General features: G+C 35.4%; 1 protein-coding gene across 1 annotated transcript in view; it reads right to left on the bottom strand.

The window, feature by feature from the left end:
* The window catches only part of LOC141395025 (uncharacterized), a 106,138-nt gene that overhangs the window by 45,249 nt on the left and 36,148 nt on the right, over nucleotides 1-24,741 (bottom strand). Inside the window, exon 3 of the mRNA XM_073970386.1 lies at nucleotides 361-505. Within this exon, the coding sequence (XP_073826487.1) occupies nucleotides 361-505 (145 nt within the window). The remainder of the gene's footprint in view (nucleotides 1-360; nucleotides 506-24,741) is intronic.

Raw genomic sequence — 24,741 nt, 5'->3', positions numbered from 1 at the left:
TAAACGACAATAATGCTGAAATAAAGTTACCTATACTATAACCATCCAGCATTCCTATTCCAATTCCCTTAATATTGACTATTAACTGATTTTCCTATTTGCCCTGTCATTAAATAAACAAAGCACTGCGCAAAAAATCTATTGTTTTTTCTCACTTCATTTATTCATCGATTGCCGTCTGCACACACCCAGCCACCACCACCACCCCCCCCCCCCCCCCATCAATCATTTATTTATTCATGCAATTGCCTCTTTGAATCATTTATCAATAATATTGGAAATCACAATCCGCTTGTTAGCAATACCATCCATGTAGTTATTCTAGCCTAGCCTATTTATCATCAACCCAGCAATACATACCGTATTTACAGCTCCAATTTCTTCACGAAGTGCAGCCTTTTCAAAACGATGCTCCTTACATTCATCACGCAGACACGCCAATTCATTGTTTGCCAATTCAATTTCTCGCACCATATCTTTGTTACGTTCTTCGAGGGCTTTAGTTCTGCAATGAGAAAAAAACAACGACAACAATGATGTCGTATAAGTTAACTTTAATAAAACGATAGAAAGTGATTTAAATTTTTTGTAGGCATAAGATTCGTTTTATACCCTCCACCATGGAGGACACAATTAACTTTGGGACCGATGAGTGAGAGCTCATATTGTCATGATGCACAATGATTCGTCTTCTCTTGTTTGTTTTTCGAATTTCTCAGGAGACTTCAGACGAATTATCGTGTACAACTCTGAATTAACCCCCATACGTTCCTCAAGCCGTATAGTAGCCCCATGGTCAGTTTTTGCCGAAGAAACAGGCTTCGAAGTGCTTCTTCCAGGAACAATTTTCGTGATTGTTGTTTTGTTTCGATACCTCCCGATTTTCGGAATTTTAGTAGTAATAATAATAATAATAATGATAATAATAAGACATGCATCAAGCGTGTTGGATGTACGATCGTTCAGAGGTGCAAACATAGACTCGGACCACTACCTTGTTGCAGCAAAGGTACGTACCAGTTTAACGTAGCAAACACAGTGCGAACAGACACAACACGGAAGTTGAACATCGGTAACCTGCAATCACAACAGATAGCCACAACAATTCCACTCAACTGGCCCAACTGCTTAATCAAAGCACTCCTCGTCCCTATAACATATCAGGACGATGGCACAACATTGCCCACTCCACGCAAACAGCCGCAAAATCAGTACTTGGATACCAGAGACCTCCACCAAGGGATACATGGTATGACCAGGATTGTCGTGCTGCTACCAAAGAGAAAAATGCGGCATATAGGCCTACTTTACACTCAGTAGCAAAGCGTAGCGCACGAGAGACGTATCGGGAGAAAAAGAGAGAGGAGAAACCTCTTTTCATCAGGAAAAAGAGAAAAAGCGGGAGTGTGAACAAATCGAGAAGTACAGGAGCCAGAATGAAGTCCGAAAATTCTACCAAAGAGTGAAACATCAAACTGATGGCTTTGGCACTGGTACATCCTCCTGTAGAGACCAGCAAGGTAATTTGGTAACTGATACAGATAGTGTGCTCAGGATATGGAAAGAACATTTGTCCAACTGTTGGTATCCGATAGTAGCGAAGTCGACGAAAATACCACAGATCCAATCCCAGAAGATGGTATAGAATGTATACCACCCGGCCAAGATGAGGTAAAGACAGCAATAAGCCGGCTGAAGAATAATAAGGCAGCAAGAGCTGCCTGGTAGGCCAGCCGAGCTGTTTAAAACCGGAGGCGACACGCTGATAAGTTGTATGCATCAGCTAGTTAGCTCCAGCTGGCAGGAAGAACGCGTACCCAACGATTGGAACCTGAGCATCCTGTGCCCTGTCCATAAGAAAGGAGATAAGACTGTATGCTCTAACTATAGGGACATAAGTCTTCTCCCTATTGCCTACAATATAGTGTCAGTGAAAATGTGCGAAAGACTAAAGCCTAACTATAGGGACATAAGTCTTCTCCCTATTGCCTACAATATAGTGTCAGTGAAAATGTGCGAAAGACTAAAGCCTATGGTCAAAAAAAGTGGCACAATCTACAAAAATAGTGACATGTTACTTGCTTATGCTGATGATATAGACATCATTGGCCGATCAGTAAAATAAGTAACTGATACCTTTATGAAGGTCGAAGGAGAATCTGCTAAAGTGGATCTGGCGGTAAACGGTGAGAAGACCAAGTTGATGGTGTCGACGCGCAATGCGTCCATTGAGCTCGGACCGACTGTGGTAGTTGGTTCCTATAATATTGAGGTAGTAAAAGACTTCGTCTACCTCGGCACCTCCGTAAACACAACAAACGACATCAGTTGTGAAATAAAAAGAAGAATCGTATTGGCCAACAGATGCTACTTTGGTTTAAGTAAGCAGTTTAAAAACAAAGCCACATCTCGTCAAACAAAAATAACGCTTTACAAAACACTGATACTACCCGTGCTGATGTATGATTCCGAAGCGTTGACGGTGAATATCTACGTCGTATGAACCACGAGCTGTATCTGCTATACAACGACATCAATATAGTTAAACGTATCGAGATGCAGCGATTGCGTTGGCTAGGCCATATAATAAGAATGAGCGATGATGAACCCGCTAAAAAGGCGTATAAATACGAACCGCTTGGCGGTGCACGCAGAATTGGCAGGCCAAAGAATAGATGGCATAAACAAGTGGATGAAGAGATGAAAAGGCGCGGTATTTCAGAGTGCGAAGCAACAAATAGAGAGAATTGGAGATCTTTCTTAGTTCGGCCTATGGAACAAATGTTCTGTAATGGGCCAGCTAAGTAAGTAAGTCTTCCCCCAGAAACTTGTCAGTACGGATCCAAGTTTTGAAATAGCCCCCCCTAGAACGGTACAGCCCGATTTTTAGTTCTGGAGGTTTATCTGAAAGAATATCGCAAATTAGATATTTAGTCTTCCTTGAGGCTACAATGGGTGCCACCGTGGTGCAATGGTATGCACGCCCGCCTTGCACGCAGAAGGTCGGTGGTTCGATTCCCCGGCCAGGCAACATCAAAAAATTTTCAACGGTGGCAAAATACCCCTCAGTAATGTTGGCGACATTTCCTGAGTATTTCAGCCTTGTAAAACTTCTCTACAAGTGGTGTATTTAGACACGCCGTTCGGACTAGGCGATAAACAGTAGGTCCCATATCATTGAGCTAATATGAATCGGGGTGCACTCATTGATATGAAAGAAGTCTCCCTTGTCCCGTATGGGATGTTGTGGAACAATGTTTTTGTTTGAGGCTACAAAATTCTCCCCCAGGTTCACGTTCTAAGATAGCCCTCATAAAACGGCGCCTCCTGATTTTCGGATGTAGGGGCTGAAAGATAACAAGTAACAGGCCTGACCGGCTTTAACTTGCTTTAACTTGCTTGTCTTGATCCCTTTCTCATCTCACGTAGACACTGACCTCGCCGTGATGTCACCTGTTGTAGGTAGTGAGTGAGCTAACATGAGCCGCGCGTTCACCCATAAGAACGTTAAAAACTTGGGTTAGTACCATCCCCTAGAAAAAAGCAGCCTTCTATGAAAAACAAACGAAAAGAAAAACAAAGTTGACAACCGCGCAAACGTTTTAAGGACTATGATCTGCGAATCTGCATCTGAAATGTTCGCACTCTTTATAGGGAAGGTGCAGTTTACACGCTGGCTAGAAAAGTACAAGGCCGACAGTACTGCAATGCAGGTAATACGATACTTGAAAAGTACAAGGCCGATATAAGTGCCATACATTAAATACAATGGTTTGGAAAAAGCGTCACAACATCACCTAAAGTTGATGCACTATATTATAGCTACCATGACACAAAGCAAGAGTTTGGTTGCGGATTTGTGAATGAAAGACTTGCTGCAATGCGGGTAAAAGCAAACTTCGTCAACATTAGCTTTATCTGCGCTCATGCTCCAACTGAAGACAAGAACGAACAGACCAACGATATATTTTAAGAGCGCTAAGAAGAAACATATGACTGTTGTCCTTAAATTTTCTACATAAAATCGAGAGTGCAAAAAAGAAATAAGATCTAAAGGGCTCCGATTGCGACAAACATAAGGAGGCTCTGGTTGCAATGTTTAAAAAACAAGTGAGAAAGTATCAGTCAGATATTCCGACGGAGATATATTTTCAGCCTCGGACCTAAAGACAAATAATTCTGACGTCTATTGGGTATAGTATGGTATGGAACTTGCCCCAAAAAATTGTACCCTCGCACAGTGTCCAATTTTACGAAAAACCTAAATGAAATGATTTGCATTACATAACAAAGAAATATCGGTATCAATTTTGTCAAAAAATTAAGAAACTAAAATAGGGGTGCAAGTTTCTACCATTTCTACAGTTTTGGACATATTGAAGCTAAGATTACTGGGAATCCTTGCACTTTAAGTACATGGTGTCTTTGGTAACTTTACTTAAAAGAATACGTAGAATATTTTTCTTAAAAAACTAACCCTTGTGCGAGTCATAAAAGGAGTCTTTAAAATCTATACTTATAAAAGAGTTCAGTAATGATGACTCACTGACTGACTGACTGATAACACTGCTCAACAAAATTGAAAAAGTTGAACGTTTCAGACGAAGTAGCAGTTGTTTCTAGATGTAATCGGCGAGTTATTTTCAAATCCGGTGCCGGTTTTTTGTTTTGAGATATAGCTCAAAATCGGTTTTTACGAGTTTAACCCAGACTTTCGTTATTTTCGGATAGAAACAAATATTTTTTGTGGGTTTTTCGACATTAGTATATTAAGGAGATGTTGTACGCTCGATACAAATCGTTTTTGAAACAGTTATGGTGGGTATACATATATCAAAAAAATATAGAAAATATACGACGGACCTTGTAAAAATTGCTTATTTTGCAAAATATGCAATTTTTACAAGGTCCGTCGTATATTTTCTATATTTTTTTGATATATATTCACCATAACTATTTCAAAAACGATTTGTATCGAGCGTACAACATCTCCTTAATATATTAATGTCGAAAAACCCACAAAAAATATTGTTTGTATCCAAAAATAACGAAAGTCTGGGTTAAACTCGTAAAAACCGATTTTGAGCTATATCTCAAAAACAAGAGCTGATGGAGAAAAACCGGGACCGGATTTGAAAATAACTCGCCGATTTCATCTAGAAACAACTGCAACTTCGGTTGAAACAAAAGTCCTGTTGACCAGTGTAATCAACGCCCAGACTAAACGGCTGGAGTTAGAATCTTGAAATTTTGGGTGAGGGTCACTCATGGTCCGAATAGGTCAGATAAGGCTCGGTTTTTGGAAATTCGAACTAGAACAGTACGAAAAGTACTAAATATGATACCCTTAGTATTAGGCAAACGCGAAGAGCTAGAATTCTGAAATTTGGAATGAGGTTCACTGATGGAGAGTTAGAAAGGCATACCAAAGGGTTTTTGGAAATTCGATCTATAAGTGTACGAAAAGTACTAAAAGTTACTAAATTTAGTACCACGTTTAGGTATAACGTGAGCGGACAGAGCTAATATCTTGAAATTTGGAATGAAAATCAAGGTTTAGAAGATAAGTTGATATTAGGAGGTGGTTTTGAAAATGTGTACTCATGTGAACGAATCGTACTAAATAGTACTAAATTTGGTAAAATGTGAATTTGGGCGAACCGATAAAGTTGGAATTTTGAAATTTGGAATTACTATTACTGTTGGAGTGTAGGTTTGAGATATGGAGGTACTTTTCGAAATTCGTACATATGGATACGGAAGGTATTAAATAATACCAAATAATTTGGATTTGGGGAAACGGATGGACCTGGAATCCTGAAATTTAGAATTAGGATTACTATCGGAGTGTAGGATAGAGGTATTTGGAAATTCGTACTTTTGGATACGAAAAGTACTAAATGGTACCAAATTTGGTACAATATGAATTTAAGTGATCGGATAGAGCTAGAACAGTGAATTTTGGAATTAAGATAACTATTGGAGTGTGGGATTGGGACTTTTGGAAATTCGTACTTATGGCAACGAAAATTACTAAATGGTACCAAATTTGGTACAATTTGGATTCGGGTGATCAGACACATTTGGAATCCTGAAATTCGAAATTAAGATTACTTTACAATTTGGATTACGGTGATATGATGCAGCTGTAATTCTGAAATTTGGAATTAAGATTACTGTTGGCGTGTAGGATAGAGGTAGTTGTGGATATTCGTACTCTTGGGTACGAATAGTACCAAATTTGGTACAATTTGGATTTGGGTGAACGGATATAGCTGAAATTCCGAGATTTGGAATAAGGAGTTCTATTGTGTAGGATTGATAAAGTTTTGGACATTTTTAGTTATGGGTAGGAAAAGTACTAAATAGTACTGAATTTGGTACAATTTAGATGTGATATATTTGGAATCGTGAAATTCGGAATTAAAATTGCTGTTGGAGTGTTGATAGAGGTAGGTTTGGAAATTCGTACTTTGGATACGAATAGTACTAAATGGTACCAAATTTGGATTTGAGTTATCGGATATATCTGGAATTCTCAAATTCGGAATTAAGCTTATTGTTTGAACAGAGCACTGAGGTAGTTTTAAAAATTTGTACTTATGGGTACTAAAAGTACTAAGTGGTACTAAATTTGGTACAATTTAGATTTCGGTGATCTGATGTAGCTGCCATCCTCAAGTTTGGAATTAAAATACCTGTTGAATTGTAGGATTGATAAAATTTTAAAAAATTTAAGTTATGGGTAGGAAAAGTACTAAATAAATAGTACTAAATTTGGTACAATTTTGATTTGAGCGAACGGATAGAGTTGGAATCAAGAAATTTGGAATTAAGATTACTGTTGGAGTGTAGGATTGAGATATGGAAGTAGTTTTTGAAATTCGTACTTATGAGTACGAAAAGAACTAAAGTTGGTACAATTTGGATTTGAGCGAACGGTTAGAGCTGGAATCTTGAAGTTTAGAATCAAGACTACTGTTGGGGTGTAGGATTGAGGAAGTTTTGGAAATTCGTACTTATATGTACGAAAAGTAGTAAACGGTACTAAATTTGGTACAACTTGGATTTGAGCGAACGGGTAGAGCTGGAATCAAGAAATTTGGAATTAATATTACTGTTGGAGTGTAGGATTGAGATATGGAAGTAGTTTTGGAAATTCGTACTTATGAGTACGAAAAGTACTAAATTTGGTTCAACTTGGATTTGAGCGAACGGCTAGAGCTGGAATCTTGAAGTTTGGAATTAAGATTACTATTTGGGGTGTAGGCTTGTGGAAGTTTTGGAAATTCGTACTTATATGTACGAAAAGTACTAAACGGTACTAAATTTGGTACAACTTGGATTTGAGCGAACTGTTAGAGCTGGTATCTTGAATTTTGGAGTTTTGATATTACTGTTGGGGTTAGTTTTGGAAATGCGTACTTAGTTTTGGAAATGCGTACTTATGCTTACAAAAAGTACTACATTTTGTACAATTAGGATTTGGGTGAAATTGTAGCGCTCGAATCCTAAAATGTAGAATTAGGTACACTTAGGGGTACGAAATGGTTCCATGTATGGAACAATTTTGTATTGGATGAACGGATAGATCTGGATTCATGAGATATGGAATTAAGATTGCTGTTATCATTTGTTTATAACGTCCGATTTAAGAAATATGTGCCATAAATATACGAAAAGTTGTAAATGGCACAGGATTTGGTACAATTTGTTATTGTGTAACGGGAATTTTGGAATAATAGGAGGAGGTTCGTATTTATGTATTTACATGTAAAGTACTAAATAGTTCTATAATTGGTTTTGGGGGAACAGATATAGCTGGAAATGAGGATGGCGGTTGTTGGGTTAGGCCGTATTTGCGCTGAGAACCTCAATTAAAATATCTCAAAAAATGTGGATTACTCTTCATGTGCAGGCGTGACGAAAATCGAACTAAAGTGGTACGTATTAGTACACAAAATGTTTCCACAATTCTATATTATACATATATTGTTTATTTGTTTTGTATATTTAACGCATACGAAGTAGCGGGCACTTTGCTAGTATCTTATAAAGAAATTCGTTCAGTAGGAGTGACACTAATTTGAGTGTTTCAACTATGAGGATAATTATAAATTATGTTCATCTTTTATCCTGTGGTAGTAACGTTGTTCAAGTGTATACTTCATCCTAATATGGCACCTTAAATTGTTCTTAGGATAACCCTCAATTGTATTCAATATTTTAACTTTAATAATAATTTAAATATACCATAGAAAAAATGTGGGCTGTGATGTTTAATAATGGTATCCTATGGATGATATTTCCTTCTTATTTCTATCGCGTGATATATTACTAACAACTGTCAAAATGACAGTAGGGTGACTTAGGGGATGGAAGATACCAGGGAACGGTCCTGACCGGTTTTAACATGGCAAAGCCCAGGATTTATGTTGGTCCCTCTTTCATCTCAAGTGGACACTGGCCTCCCCGTGGTGTCACCTGGGGATTTGCTTTTAAGATCCGTTAAAGGTAGTGAGCTAACATGTGCCGCGCGTTCGCCCATAAGAACGTTAAAAACTTGGGTTTGGGCGTCGGGTTAGTAACCCTCCCCTAGAAAAAACAGCCTACTATGAAAAAACGAAAGAAAAGAAAAACAAACCCCTCTAAAGTTGACGAACCCCGCAAACGTTTTAAGGACCATGATCTGCGAATCTGTACCTGGAATGTTCGCACTCTTTATAGAGAAGGTGCAGTCTTCGCATTGGCAGACGTACTTGAAAAGTACAAGGCCGATATTACTGCCATACAGAAAATACGATGGATTGGGAAAGGCGTCACAACAACACCTAAAATTGTACTGTATTATAGCTGACATGACGTAAAGTATTAGTTTGGTTGCGGATTCGTAGTTAGTCGGAGGCTAAAACATCTGGTATCAAGCTTCACCCCAGTGAATGAAAGACTTGCTACAATTCTAATGAAAGCTAAATTCTTCAACATCAACATTTTTTGCGCTCATGCTCCCACTGAAGAAAAGGACAAACAGACCAAAGATATATTTTACGAGCGCTTAGAAGAAACATATGACCGTTGCCCTGCCCATGACATTAAAATCATTCTAGGCGATTTTAATGCCAAAATTGGAAAGGAGAATATCTTTGGCCCAACAGTCGGGAAATTCAGTCTCCACAGTGAAACTTCCGACAATGGTATGAGGCTGATAGACTTTGCAGCTGCAAAAAACATGGTAGTTAGCAGTACCAGATTTAATCATCTCGATATCCATAAGAGCACCTAGCTGTCTCCAGATCAAAGAACAAGTAATCAAATTGATCATGTTGTGATAGATGGAAGACAATCATTGAGCGTGTTGGATGTACGATCGTTCCGAGGCGCAAACATTGATTCGGACCACTACCTTGTGGCAGCAAAGGTACGTACCCGTCTACAGGTTGCAAACAAAGCACGAACAGACACAACGCGGAAGTTGGACATCGATAGGCTGCAAACACAACAGATAGCCACAGCATATTCCACTCAACTAGCCCAATTGCTTAATCAAAGCACTCCTCATCCCGATAACATATCAGCGCAATGGCAAAACATTGCCCACTCCATGCAAACAGCCGCAAAATCCATACTTGGATACCAGAGGCCTCGACCAAGGAATCCATGGTATGATCAGGAGTGTCGTGCTGCCACCGAAGAGAAAAATGCGGCATATAGGGATACTTTACAATCCGTAGCAACGCGTAGCGCACGAGAGAGATACAGGGAGAAAAGGAGAGAAGAGAAACGTCTTTTCTGCAAGAAAAAGAGAGAAATGGTAAAGCGGGAGTGTGAAAAAATAGAGGAGCCAGAATGAAGTCCGAAAATTCTACCAAAGAGTCAAGCATCAAACTGATGGCTTTGGTACAGGCAACTCCTCCTGTAGAGACCAGAAAGGTAATTTGGTAACTGATACAGATAGTGTGCTCAGGATATGGAAAGAACATTTTTCAAATCTGTTGGTATCCAATAGCAGCGAAGACGACGAATACATCACACTCCCAATCCCAGAAGATGGTATTGCATGTATACCGCTCAGCCAAGATGAGGTAAAGACAGCAATAAATCGGCTGAAGAATAATAAGGCATAAGGGGCCGATGGCTTACCAGCCGAGCTGTTCAAAACCGGAGGCGACACGCTGATAAGGTGTATTCATCAGCTAGTTAGCACCATCTGGCAGGAAGAACGAGTACCCGACGATTGGAACCTGAGTATCCTGTGCCCCGTCCACAAGAAGGGAGATAAGACTGTATGATCTAACTATAGGGGCATAAGTCTACTCCCTATTGCCTACAAGATAGTGTCAGGGATATTGTGCGAACGACTAAAGCCTATGGTTAACGAGATAATTGGACCATACCAATGCGGCTTTAGACTAGTGTTGGGCAATATCGTTCATTGAGCGGATCGATCTTTTTCATTCCGTTCACCAAAAAGATCCGGGTCGTTTACTTCGTTCGTTGGCTCTTTTTCGTTCAACAATACATTTGACTGTATTATTTTCTTTAGAAGTCATTCGTTCTCAGCTGCATATGACTCCGTCGTTCTTTTCACCGAATCGTTCTTTTGAAAACATTCGTTCACGAATGACACATTGTGTACTAATGGGGGTGGTTTTGTTTATGAACGTAGTGGTTGGTTTTGATATGAAAGAACCAGATGAACGAATGATGCAAAAGAAAGATATGACCGAGATGTGCTACTGAATGAGGTGAGTTACTGAGCGAGAGTAGCTCTCTGTTTTGTGTGGAAAATTGTGCCGCTTGCGCTAACGCGGCGATTGTTTAGAGTTTGACTGCAAAACCAATGCTGCTAATTTTGTAAGCAGCAATGACTCGTCCATCGGGGATCTAAATGAACTATATAAAAGAATGAGCTGGATACGGATCCGTTCGTTCTTTTCACGGAAACGTTCCTTTGAGCCGGTTCGTTCATGAACGACGCAACTGTACTTTAGACCTGGCAAGTCCACCATTGACCAGATATTTACCCTGCGGCAAATCCTGGAGAAGACCCAAGAGATGCAGATCGACACCTACCACCTTTTTGTCGATTATAACGCAGCCTTCGACAGCCCGCTGCGTTCAAAGGTATTCCAAGCCATGTCTGAATTTGGTATCCCCGCAAAGCTCATCCGGCTTCGTAAAATGACTTTAAAATGACTTTAATGACTTTAACTATTCAACATTTTGCTGGAAGGGGTAATATGAGATGCAAATGTCAAAAAAATGACACAATCTACACCAATAGTCACATGTTACTTGCTTATGCTGATGACATAGACATCATGGGACGATCAGTAAAGGAAGTAACTGATACCTTTAGGAAGGTCGAAGCAGAATCTGCGAAAGTGGGTCTGGCGGTAAACGGCGAAAAGACCAAATTGATGGTGTCGACGCGCAAAGCGTCCATAGAGCTCGGACCAACTGTGGAAGTTGGTACCTACAATTTTGAAGTAGTTAAAAACTTCGTCTACCTCGGCACTGCCATAAACACAACAAACAACATCAGTTGTGAAATAGGAAGAAGAATTGTATTGGCCAACAGATGCTACCATGGTTTAAGTAAGCAATTTAAAAACAAAGCCACATCTCGTCAAACAAAACTAACACTATACAAAACGCTGATACTACCCGTGCTAATGTATGGCTGCGCAAGCAGATAAGGCAGTGCTGGTGTGTTTGAGAGGAAAATTCTTCGAAAGATCTACGGGCCGATTTGCGTTGACGGTGAATATCGACGTCGTATGAACCACGAGCTATATAAGCTATACAAAGTCATGAGTATAGTTGAACGTATCGAGATGCAACGATTGCGTTGGCTAGGCGATGATGAACCCGCTAAAAAGGCGTATGAATACATGGTCTACACTCTCAAATCCATACCAGCCACTGACAATTCCGGATGTTGGGGACATTTCCACGCACCATCAAAGTCCTCCCGATACAGTGCACATATTTTATTTTTGTGTCAATTCTATTGAAGTGGCTCGAATCCTCCAACTTCCCATTTCCGACTTTATCCCCATAACGAACACAAACACAATAATCATAACCTAAAATATTGAATTCGCTTAATTTCAGGTAAGATCCAACGGTTCCAGCAGCTGACCTATTACAACAATAAAACCATGTTTTTCTCATATTCTTCCTTGCCTTTAAACCGCCTAGAATAATTTTATTGTCATGGGTCATATCTGCTGGTAAGAACTCGTAAAACATATCTTTGGTCTCGTCCTTGTCTTCAGTGTTGGTAGACTGATATTAAAGAGCTTACCTTTTTTCCGAATTGTAACAACAAAACAAACAGTAAATTCTTCAATATCATATTTCCTGTATGGTCCATAAGCGAACAACAACTGTCATTTTCTTTACAGTGTGTCATTTTTACTCAATCCCACATCTCACATAAAAAACATGCGACTGACTTAACTACAAACAGTTTCCGACAGTTTGTAGCAATACATAGCCTATGTACACAGTAATGTGCATATGTATGTATGTCTTTCAACTCCTAATTCACTTTAGCACCACCTGTGACAAAAAATTCCTCAGCACCAACTATTCATGGTGTTTAAATTCAATTTCTAACACTTTTGTAATTTAATTTTGATTTAATTTAATTGAAAACTATGAATAGAATGAAAGATTATTTTTAACCACAAACTTGCTGATGAGTGAAATTGTGTGTGTGTTTTTGTTGGAGTTTGAATGAATGAATAAACATTTGTTTAAAGTTCCACTTTAATTCCCTGATGTGTGAATGAATGGTCGAAAAGATGTGTACCGTGTTGTCCGTATGTTACGATGTGTATCTGGCTCGGTGTGGTAAGATTTTTATTCAATTTGGAAAAGTTTAACTAAAACCTAAATTTGGTTTTTCTGTGTTGCTGTTGTTGTTGGTTGCTCTTGTTAATCGTAAGTTTGTCGACAAATCGAAATTTGCACATTGAAACTCTATCGATTCTTTTGTGTAAAATCTTTGATTGAATGTTGGAGCTGCTGCTGTTTTTGTTGTTTTTGCTTGGTTAGGTTGGTGATTACCGATTTCATTTCATTGGAATGTTACCAACATAAATTGAATAGAAAAACACACACAAAATCATTTACACATACACACGCAGCAAATGTATGCGTTTGGAAATCAATCAAAATCAAATTAAACACTTTAACGAACAAAATGGCATAAAAGCAAACAAAGACACACTGACTCACATACACACATACGGTAGTAGTCGAATTTGTGGGCAAGAAAATTGTGTGTATGTGTAAGTGTGTTTATTTTTTGTTAGTCTAAAAAGCCAAATTAATTTTTGGTTAAAAGCCTTCAATCGTTTTGCTGAAACAGAGTATTTTGTGTTAAAACAAATACCAACCAACCACTTCTTACACTTAAAGTAATGGAAATCTGCATCAGAGCTTTCTGAAGAAATTGAAGTATCTGCTATTGAAGGATTAAACAGAAAGACACAAATAACAAAGGCCGGCAAGAGATATTTAAAAAACGAAAGAAAATTTTTCCTTTTTGGACGATTAGATGACAAACTGAGTGTAAAGAGAAGAGTTGATTCTAAGGATAACAAGTAAGAAAAGCGTTAAGTTCGGTCGGGCAGAACTTTTTATACCCTCCACCACAATTTCAGGCATTTCGGTGGATTAATGTGGCCACAACCTTCAAAATACCGAAATTCGGAAGGTACCGTTCTATGGGGGCTATATGATGGCGTGGACCTATACCTACAAATTTCTGGGGGAAAGTTTTATACGCCTAAAGAAGACTAAATACCAAATTTCAGCCATCTCGGTGTGATAATAAGGCTAAAACGTTCAAAATATCGAAAATCGGGAGATATTGTATTATGGGGGCTATATCAACACGTGGACCTATATAAACATTTTATGGTAGAAATGTTTCTTAGCCTCTAGAAACACAAAATACAAAGCTACAACCGATTCTTTGGTTAAGTGGGTCTAATACATTCAAAATATATTAACATGACGCGTACTTTATAAGGGGCCTTATGTGGGGGCTATACGAAAACGTGGACCTATATAACCCAACTTTGGTAGGAATGTTTTCTGGCCTCTGAAGACACAAAATGCCAAATTACAACCAATTCTGTGGTCAATTGGGCCTAATACATTCAAAATATATTAAAATGACGCGTACTTTATATGGGGCCTTATATGGGGGCTATACCAAAACGTGGACCTATATAACCCAACTTTGGTAGGAATATTTTTTGGCCTCTGGAGACACAAAGTACCAAATTACAACCAATTCGGTGGTAAAATGGGCCAAATATCTTAAAAATTCCTTAAAACGACGACGCGTCACGCGTCATTTTGTATGGGGGCTATACGAAAGCGTGGACCTACATAGCCCACTTTCAATACCAAAAGTCCTACGTAAATATAATATATTTTCCCAAAATTACATCAACCTACGTCAATCCGTTCGGACGCTAGAGTGATTTCCACAGACGGACAGACGGACGGACATGGCTATATCGATGTAGAATTGCACGCTGATCAAGAATATATATACTTTGTGGGGTCTACAATGATTATTTCGAGTAGTTACAAACGTAGTGACAAACTTAATATACCCCCATCCTATGGTGGAGGGTATAAAAAGAAAACAATTTTAAACAAAGGTAAAAACAACAAATCGGATTTCGTAAAGGACAGACTTATGATATGATTTTTGGTTCAAATGTATGTATATTTCGAATTTTGTTTTATTAGATTAACAATTTAAATCTTATGTATCAATTTTAATAGTAGAAGTACAAAAAATTGCTCTATTATAAAAATCCTGTAAGAGTGCCCTATAAATACGAAATATAAAATACATAATATTAAATATAATGTATAAAGTATTAAATATAAAATATAAAGAATAAAGTATAAAATCTAAAATATAAAATTTAAAATATAAAACATAAAATATAAAATATATTAGATATAATATATTAAATATAATATATGAAATACAAAATAAAAAATACAAAACAAAAAATAAAATATATCAAATACCAAATATAAAACAATAAATATAAAATACAAAATATCAAATAAATAAGTATGTAATTAAAAAAAATTAAGTAACAGTGTTTTATTTATAAATGCACTTAAAAGTAGAAAATAATTTTGATGATGGAATCTCTCAAATAAAACGCTTGCATTGAAATTAAAACTTGTGATAATATTGAACGGCAAGCGTTTTATTTGAGAGATTCCATCATAAAAATTATTTTCTACTTTTAAGTGCATTTATAAATAAAACACTGTTACTTAATTTTTTTTAATTACATACTTATTTTCTAGTTTTTAGTGCATTTAAAAATAGAACACTGAAACTTATTAATTTTATAATTATTTTTGTAAATACATTTTTTTAAGATTTTCAATTTTATTTGTATATACTTGAGGTTATAAATGATATTTAATGATGCCCATATAGCGGTACCACCCGATTTAAGTTGTTTTGAGGATTTTGTCTTCGAGTTCCCAGTTGTACAGAAACGTCCCCACCAAAATTGTGTACATGGGCCAGATTTTGAAATAAGTATTTATTTTTTTGACCGTTTGTGTGCTTGTGTGTGTGGACGTGTGTAGTAGTGAACAAGTTAGACTGAATGTGGAAAAGGCAAGTTGAGAAGGGGAAGTTCGGAGAAGGTTGTTTGGAAGTTCGGAGGGGGGTGGAAGTTCCTAACATCCACCTTCATAACACCACCCCTTCGAACAACCTACACCGATCTTCCGAACAACCTCATCCAAACTTCCGAAAAATCTCCTCCGGACAACCTCATCCGAACTTTCAAACAAACTCCTCGGAACTTCCGACAACATTCATTTTAACTCCAAACAACTTACACCGAACCACCGAAAAACCACCGCTGAACTACCTCCTCCAAACTTTCCCCCTCAACATGCTCTTTCAATTTTCAACGGAACCCCATAACCAATTTAGGCCGAAAATGTAGATACAAACTATAAAATGCCTGAAATTAGGTGGTGCCATTTATAGGGGCTATATCAAAACCTGGACCTATGTCCACAATTTTTGATGGAGAAGTTGGGAACTCGAAATCAAAGTTACAGCAATGTCGGCCAAAAAATTAAGACAAAAACACTTGAAATCGGGTGGAGCCGTAATATGGGGGCTATACCAACACCTGGACCTATGTCACAATTTTTGGTGGAGAAATTTCTGTACCACTGGGATCTCCAAATGGCAAGTAACACGCAATTCGGTATAAAAATGAAGATAAAATCCATAAAACACTTGAAATCGGGCGGTACCGCTATATGGGGGCTACACCAAAACCTGGGCCTATGTCCATAATTTTTAATGGGTACGTTTCTATACCTAGTTGTCAAAAAGTACCCAATACGGGCTTAAAATGACAATAAAATACCTTAAATAGAGTGGTACCGCTGGATGGGAGCTACAAGAAAAAATGGACCCATATTGATTTTGGTTTCATATTCATGTAATGCCATCCAAATCTGAAAAGTGTACAAAGTTTTAGTTCGATTGGTCAACTACAACTGTGTGAAAAATGAGTTACCAGATTTGAAAAGCAAATTAGATAAAAAACTGTAAAACAGTGTAAAAATGGACCAATATTGGTTTTGATTTCATATTCATGTATTGTCATTCATATCTGAAAAGTGTGCAAAGATTTAGTTCGCTTGGTCAATTACAACTGTCTTAAAAATGAGTTACCCGATTTGAAAAGCATGTAAAATTGAACACTGTACAACACTGTAAAAATGAACCAATATTGGTTTTGATTTCATATTCATGTATTGTCATCCAAATCTAAAAAGTTTGCAAAGTTTTAGTTCGATTGGTCAACTGCAACTGTGTGGGAAATGAGTTACCAGATTTGAAAAGCAAAATACCGGAAATCGGGTGGTACCGTTATATGGGAGCTATAGGAAAAAATGGACCCATATTGATTTTGGTTTCATATTCACGTATTGTCATCTAAATCTGAAAAGTGTGCAAAGTTTTACTTCGATTGGTCAACTGCAACCGCTTTAAAAATCAGTTACCAGATTTGAAAAGGGGGTTAAGTTAGACACCGTAAAAACACTGTAAGAATGGTCCAATATTGGTTTTGATTTCATATTCATGTATTGTCATCTAATTCTGAAATGTGTGCAAATTTTAAGTTCGATTGGTCAACTGCAACTGTGTGAAAAATTAGTTACCAGATTTGAAAAGCAAATTAGATAAAACACTGTAAAACAGTGTAAAAATGGACCAATATTGGTTTTGATTTCATATTCGTGTATTGTCTTCCAAATCTGAGAAGTGTGCAAAGTTTTAGCTCGATTGGTCAACTGCAACCGTGTTAAAAATGAGTTACCAGATTTGAACTAAACACACACCAAGGCAAGTTAAATAAAACACTGTAAAAATAAAACATAAAATTCGATGAAATTTTTGTAAGTGGAGTTTTTAGGTCTGAGAATACGTTTTTAGCCATTTTTTATACTGGTCAGTGGAGTGACCAGGGTACCACCCCCACAAAATTTTTTAAAAAAACGTGAAATCAAAGATAATTTTGAACGTATTGTTTAAAAATTGATTGCAATACTATGGTAATAACTGTCTTGATCCTGAGTGGTCATCTGGGAAGTGGAATACCGCGGTCAGCGCAATTTTTTAAAAATGTATTATAATAGGTAATAGATATCCATAATTTTAGTAAGCCTGACTACAAAAACGCTATAAACACTGGCTCCAATAATTGGGAAAGCGCGATCAACCCCACATGTTGGAATACAGTACAACCCAAATAACTTTAACAGAAGGTCAACAAGCTAAACAAAAAAAAGAAGTTAAACGTCCCTTGACCGAAATTCCAAAAAATCGATTGAGAAATCAGGTAAGACATAATTTCAAAGATGGTTAAATAATTAGAACATCTAAAAAATTTACATTTACAAATTTAGTAAGTAAGACAGCAAACATGGCATGAACATTGACTTCGATGCTTGGAATAGCTCGATCAAGACCACGATTTTATACCCTCAGCATTTATGCTAACGAGGTTATATACACTTTCATACGGGCAAAATATGCCTCATCGTCATAATGGTTTTAGACCCCAAGTATGTTTGGACGAAATGTGTTTCAGACAATTTGAAATCGATTGAGCAATGTCCGTCCGTCAGTCGGTCTGTCTAGCTGGCTGGAGCACACGATAACTCTCGAACGGAAGAACCGATTCGGTTCAAATTTTTGCTTTCCTAATATTTTGCCCAAACTTAGTTTAAGTTCGAAGATGGGCTATATCGGTCCACTCCTTCCGGTACCTCCCCTACAAAAGTTCGAAAATGTTCGGAAAATTTGTGCGCACGATAACTCTTGAAGGGAGTAATCGATTTGGTCCATACCTTGCCCATCGTGAAATGTGTACCAGACTTAGATAAGGTTTAAATATGTACTCAATCGGTCCACTCCTTCGGGTACCTCCCACACAACATTTGGGGAAAGTTCAGTTTAGGACCTGCTCTCGAATCGCCGTGGTTTTTGTTGTAACAACTTGTTTTCACTATCACCCATACGAAAGTACAAGTTTCATCAGGAGCAAGTCCATACTTCCTGAGAAAATAGCATGATAGTTGAAAACCCTCTAGGACACCATGTGTAGTGGTTGGAGAACAAGATAATTCTCGAACGGATATGCCGATTCGGTCCAAAATTTGGACTTCGTAGTATTGTGTCCAAACTTAGTTTAAGTTCGAAGATAAGCCATATCGGTCCACTCCTTCATGTACCTCCCCCACAAAAGTTCAAAAATATTCGGAAAAATTGTATGCACTATAACCCTTGAAGGGAGCGGCCGTTTTGGTCCATACTTTACACATCCTAATATATCTACCAGATATAGATCAGGTTCGAATATGGACTATATTTGTCCACTCCATCCGGTACCTCCCACACAAAATTTCGGATAAGTTTACTTTAAGACCTGCTATCGAATCACTTTGATTTTTGTTGAAGCAACTTATATTCGCTGCCTCAATTACGATGGTAAAAGCTTTTTCAGGGGCAAGTCCATAATTCTTGCGAAAACATCCCGAAGGGTGTAAAAACCCCCTATGGCACCCCCATGGTCTATGTCGGTCTATTCCTTTAAGTACCTCCTCCGCAAAACGTTCGAACTTTAATCCTAATCAACATTTTTGTCGGTTCATACGCCCAAAATTTTAAAACCCCCTAAATACATAAGTTTTTTGGGAAAATAGTTTTTCAATTTACACAGGCTGAGGGTACATCTCGGCTGGCAGAGCCGACTGATACTTTTTTACTTGTTTAATACAGCAAAATCTAGATAAACCCAATAGCATTTTGAAGTCATTTTTTATGAATCACAGATGTTTTCATGTTTAGGAGTGCAAAATAATAACGTGTTCAATGAAACATCTCTCTGTTAACAAGAAGTAAAAACGACGTTAGGTTCGACCGGCCCCAACTTTTATGCACACCACCATAAATTATATTGATATCAGGTTTAAGCCATTCAGGTTGAATAATGTGGCTAAAACATTCAAAATCCCCAAAAAAAAAGTCCATAGGTATCATTTTATGAATGAAAACATGTATTTATACCGACAATTCTCTACTAAAATATTTGATACCTCCAAGGAAGACTCAATACCAAATATAGCCATTTCTGTTGAATAATGCCGCTTAAACCTTGAAAATATTGAAAATCGGAAGGTATCGTTCAATGAAGGCTACATAAAAAACTTCTACCGAATATTCTATGCGGTAATGTTTTATACCCACAATGAAGACAACTCACCAAATTGCCATAGCCATTTCGGTGGGATAATGAGACTAAAACCTCAAAATTATCGAAACTCGGGAGTTACCGTCCTATGTGCCGGTAATTCTCTGTAGAATTGGTTTATACCTCCAAGGGAGACTAAGTACCAATTATAGTCATTTCGTATGAATAATGTGGCTATAAACTTGAAAATACCGAAGATCGAGAGGTTCTGTTCAATGAAGACTATTTTGAAACCTGGACCTGTACCGAATATTCTATGTTTTATACCCACACTGAATACTAAATATCAAATTGCAGCCATCTCGGTGGAAAATTAGACTAAAACCTCCAAAATAAAGACACTCGGGCTGTACCGTTCCAGGGTAGTTCTATCAAAACTTGGACCTATGCTGATAATCCTTTGCAAAAATGCTTCTTGCCTCTAATGGAGACTAAATTCCAAAGTATTGTCATTTCGGTAAGATAATGCGGCTAAAACCTTGAAGATTCCGAAAAGTCGGTGCTATATCAAAATGTGGACTGATATAACCAATTTTCAATAACAAACATGAAAAAATAAAAACTTCTGTACCAAAATGAAAAGCTCTTTGTTAAATATTGCGAGCTGTATCTTGATTTCAACAGATTGACGGACATCATTCACTTATTTTTGAGGTTGATCACGAATATATACTTTATAGGTTTTCCGACGAATATTCCGATGTGTTACAAACAGAATCATAAAGTTAATTATACCCTTCATATAATGGTGGAGGCTTTAATTAAAGTAATTTTCTGTTTTACATCTGGAGATACCATTGCATGAGGGTTATACCAAAACGTCGATTTATCGGCAATTCGGTTCGAGTATCTTGAGGTATCAATATTAGATAGATACATTGTAGATAGATTACTAAGCCTTACACGGAAATCCAAAACGAGGGCCAGCAACGCGGAACCGGGTCAGCTAGTACAAACATAAGATATATAATATAAAATATAAAATATTTAATAAAAAATATAAATTATACATTATCAAATATAAAATATAAAACATAAAATAGGCAAAAATATAAAATAATGTATTTAATAATAAATGTATATTTTTATTAATTTAACAAATTATACCATTTTTGGTCAAACACGTGTACACACATAAGTTTCACATGTCTTCTTGCCTCTTTGAACTTTAAGTCACCTCCCACAATGTCAATCAATCATAATTGTATTATAAAATATCGATCGAACGCCCTCACCTCTCGTCTAAACTTTCAGTAATTTTAAAAAAAAAATATCCAGACCACATATGCCACAATTGAAGAAAAAAATTGAATATAACCCAAATATAGTTGATACGGCCTCTGGCCTCTGTAAACATCAATCCATGTGTGCGTGTACAGACATCAGTTTGTTAAACAAAACAAAAAAGAAACTAAAACAAGTAAAAAGTCGTTAAGTTCGGCCGGGCCGAACTTTTTATACACTCCACCATAAAATAGTCTTAATTAAAATGGAATAATTAGGGTCCTTTCACAATTTTAGGTGAAACAGCTTTTCGACAATGGATAGACTCCTACTGCCTCCCAATATTGCTTAAATTACACCTGTGGACACAAATGTTGGGGCAGAGATAAAAACCCCGAAGGACAGATGCGCCGTGAGTCGTGATGAAGTTTTTGCAAGAGACCCTGTAAGCCATCATGAATTAGCATTATATCTTTGTTTGTTGTTTTTGTAGATCACTTAAGCAACCGTGAACAAAGATATAACGCTAATTCTGATGGCCCACAGGGTCCTCTAACAAAAATTTCATCACGCCATAATGCGGAAGTTCGACTCACGGCGGATCTGTCATATGGGTGGATATACCAAAACATGGACATATGTATATTGAAGATTATTTTTGAATAGACAAAATTGTAGCTAAAATTCTCAAAATACCGATCATTACATCTAGTTCGGTTAAAAATTGCAGAAATTCTCAAAATACCGAAAATCGGGAGATACCGTTATATGGGGGCTATACCAAAACATGGACCTATGTTGACGATGTTTCAACGGAGATGTTTTATGACCGCTGAGAACTTCAAATGTCCAATTACAGCTATTTTGGTTAAAAACTGTAGCTAAAATTCTCAAAATACCGAAAATCGGGGGGTACCGTTATATGGGGGCTATACCAAAACATGGACCTATGTTGACGATATTTGGTGGAGATGTTTCATGACCACTGAGAACCTAAAATTGCAAATTACAGCTAGTTCGGTTAAAAATTTTAGCTAACATTCTCAAAACACCGAAAATCGGGAGGTACCGATATATGGGGGCTATACCAAAACATGGACCTATGTTGACGATGTTTCGTGGAGATGTTCTATGACCACTGAGAACTTCAAATGTTAAACTACAGCTATTTCGGTTAAAAACTGTAGCTAAAATTCTCAAAATACCGAAAATCGGGAGGTACAGTTATATGTCAAATTGCAGAGAGTTCGGTTACAAATTGTGGCTAAAATTCTCAAAATACCGAAAATCGGGAGATACCGTTATATTTGGGGCTATACCAAAACATGGACCTATGTTGACGATGTTTCGTGTAGATATTTCATGGCCACTGAGAACCCCAAATGTCAAATTGTAGATAGTTCGGTTAAAAATTGTGGCTAAAATTCTCAAAATACCGAAAATCGGGAGGTACCGTTATATGGGGACTATACCAAAACATGGACCTATGCCCATATCCTTTGGGATATAAGTTTGTTGATCACTAAGAACCCTAAGTGCCAAATTATAGCTAATTCGGTCTGCAAATGTGGCGAAGAACGTCAAAATACCTCAAATCCGCAGGTACCGTTATATGGGGGCTATACCAAAGAGTGGACCGATATAGCCCATCTTCGAACTTGACCTGCCTATGGAAAAAAGACCCTCGGGTGCAAAATTTCAGCACTCTATCTCAATTATTGCGGACGCTAGAGTGATTACAACAGACGGACAGACGGACAGACAGACGGACAGACGGACAGACGGACATGGCTAGATCGTCTTAGAATCTTATCCTGATCAAGAATATATATACTTTATAGGGTCGCAAATGATTACTTCGATGTGTTACAAACAGAATGACAAACTTAATATACCCTCCATACTATGGTGGAGGGTATAAAAACAACACTTTTACTTTTTCGATACACATGTTGTTTGTGCTTAGAATAGTTGGGTTGGGTGGGGGGCAAGAATTGTGTGATGACACTCAGCATGTGTTTAGTTTAAAATTTCTTCATTACATTCGATTTGAAAGCAAACTCAAAACTAATTCATATCAAACATTATAAAAATAACAACAAAATTTGTTTTGTTGTTCTTAAATTTTAGTAACGTAACGTTTTATTTATAGCCCTAAGAGAAAACAAAGGCAATAGTCCAGGCAGCTAGAAAACTTATTTCTGTGTATAATTGTATAGGTATCTATTTTATTTTGCGGAAACCAAGAAAGCATTTGATTTTCATGGGAAAATTTTTTTTTCTGTTTTTATAAAACTGAATAAAGATTTTATTACAAACATTAGTTATTTAGTGACTAAGTCTATTATATTTCTATTTATCTATTTTATTATTGTTATTATTATTATTATTATTATTATTATTATTATTATTATTATTATTATTATTATTATTATTATTATTATTATTATTATTATTATTATTATTATTATTATTATTATTATTATTATTATTATTATTATTATTATTATTATTATTATTATTATTATTATTATTATTATTATTATTATTTTACTTTTTTTTATTTCATTTTATTTTATTTTATTTTATTTTATTTTATTTTATTTTATTTTATTTTATTTTATTTTATTTTATTTTATTTTATTTTATTTTATTTTATTTTATTTTATTTTATTTTATTTTATTTTATTTTATTTTATTTTATTTTATTTTATTTTATTTTATTTTATTTTATTTTATTTTATTTTATTTTATTTTATTTTATTTTATTTTATTTTATTTTATTTAATTTAATTTAATTTAATTTAATTTAATTTAATTTAATTTAATTTTTTAATTTAATTTAATTTAATTTAATTTAATTTAATTTAATTTAATTTAATTTAATTTAATTTAATTTAATTTAATTTAATTTAATTTAATTTAATTTAATTTAATTTAATTTAATTTAATTTAATTTAATTTAATTTAATTTAATTAATTTAATTTAATTTAATTTAATTTAATTTAATTTAATTTAATTTAATTTAATTTAATTTAATTTAATTTAATTTAATTTAATTTAATTTAATTTAATTTAATTTAATTTAATTTAATTTAATTTAATTTAATTTAATTTAATTTAATTTAATTTAATTTAATTTAATTAATTTAATTTAATTTAATTTAATTTAATTTAATTTAATTTAATTTAATTTAATTTAATTTAATTTAATTTAATTTAATTTAATTTAATTTAATTTAATTTAATTTAATTTAATTTAATTTAATTTAATTTAATTTAATTTAATTTAATTTAATTTAATTTAATTTAATTTAATTTAATTTAATTTAATTTAATTTAATTTAATTTAATTTAATTTAATTTAATTTAATTTAATTTAATTTAATTTAATTTAATTTAATTTAATTTAATTTAATTTAATTTAATTTAATTTAATTTAATTTAATTTAATTTAATTTAATTTAATTTAATTTAATTTAATTTAATTTAATTTAATTTAATTTAATTTAATTTAATTTAATTTAATTAATTTAATTTAATTTAATTTAATTTAATTTAATTTAATTTAATTTAATTTAATTTATTTAATTTAATTTAATTTAATTTAATTTAATTTAATTTAATTTAATTTAATTTATTAATTTAATTTAATTTAATTTA

Source organism: Musca autumnalis, unplaced genomic scaffold (genome assembly GCF_047663935.1).
Source record: "Musca autumnalis isolate F117 unplaced genomic scaffold, ASM4766393v1 scaffold_2, whole genome shotgun sequence".
NCBI classification, from domain to species: Eukaryota; Metazoa; Arthropoda; class Insecta; order Diptera; family Muscidae; genus Musca; species Musca autumnalis.
Note: the sequence above shows the minus strand (reverse complement) of the source record. Positions and strands in the feature narration are given on the sequence as shown.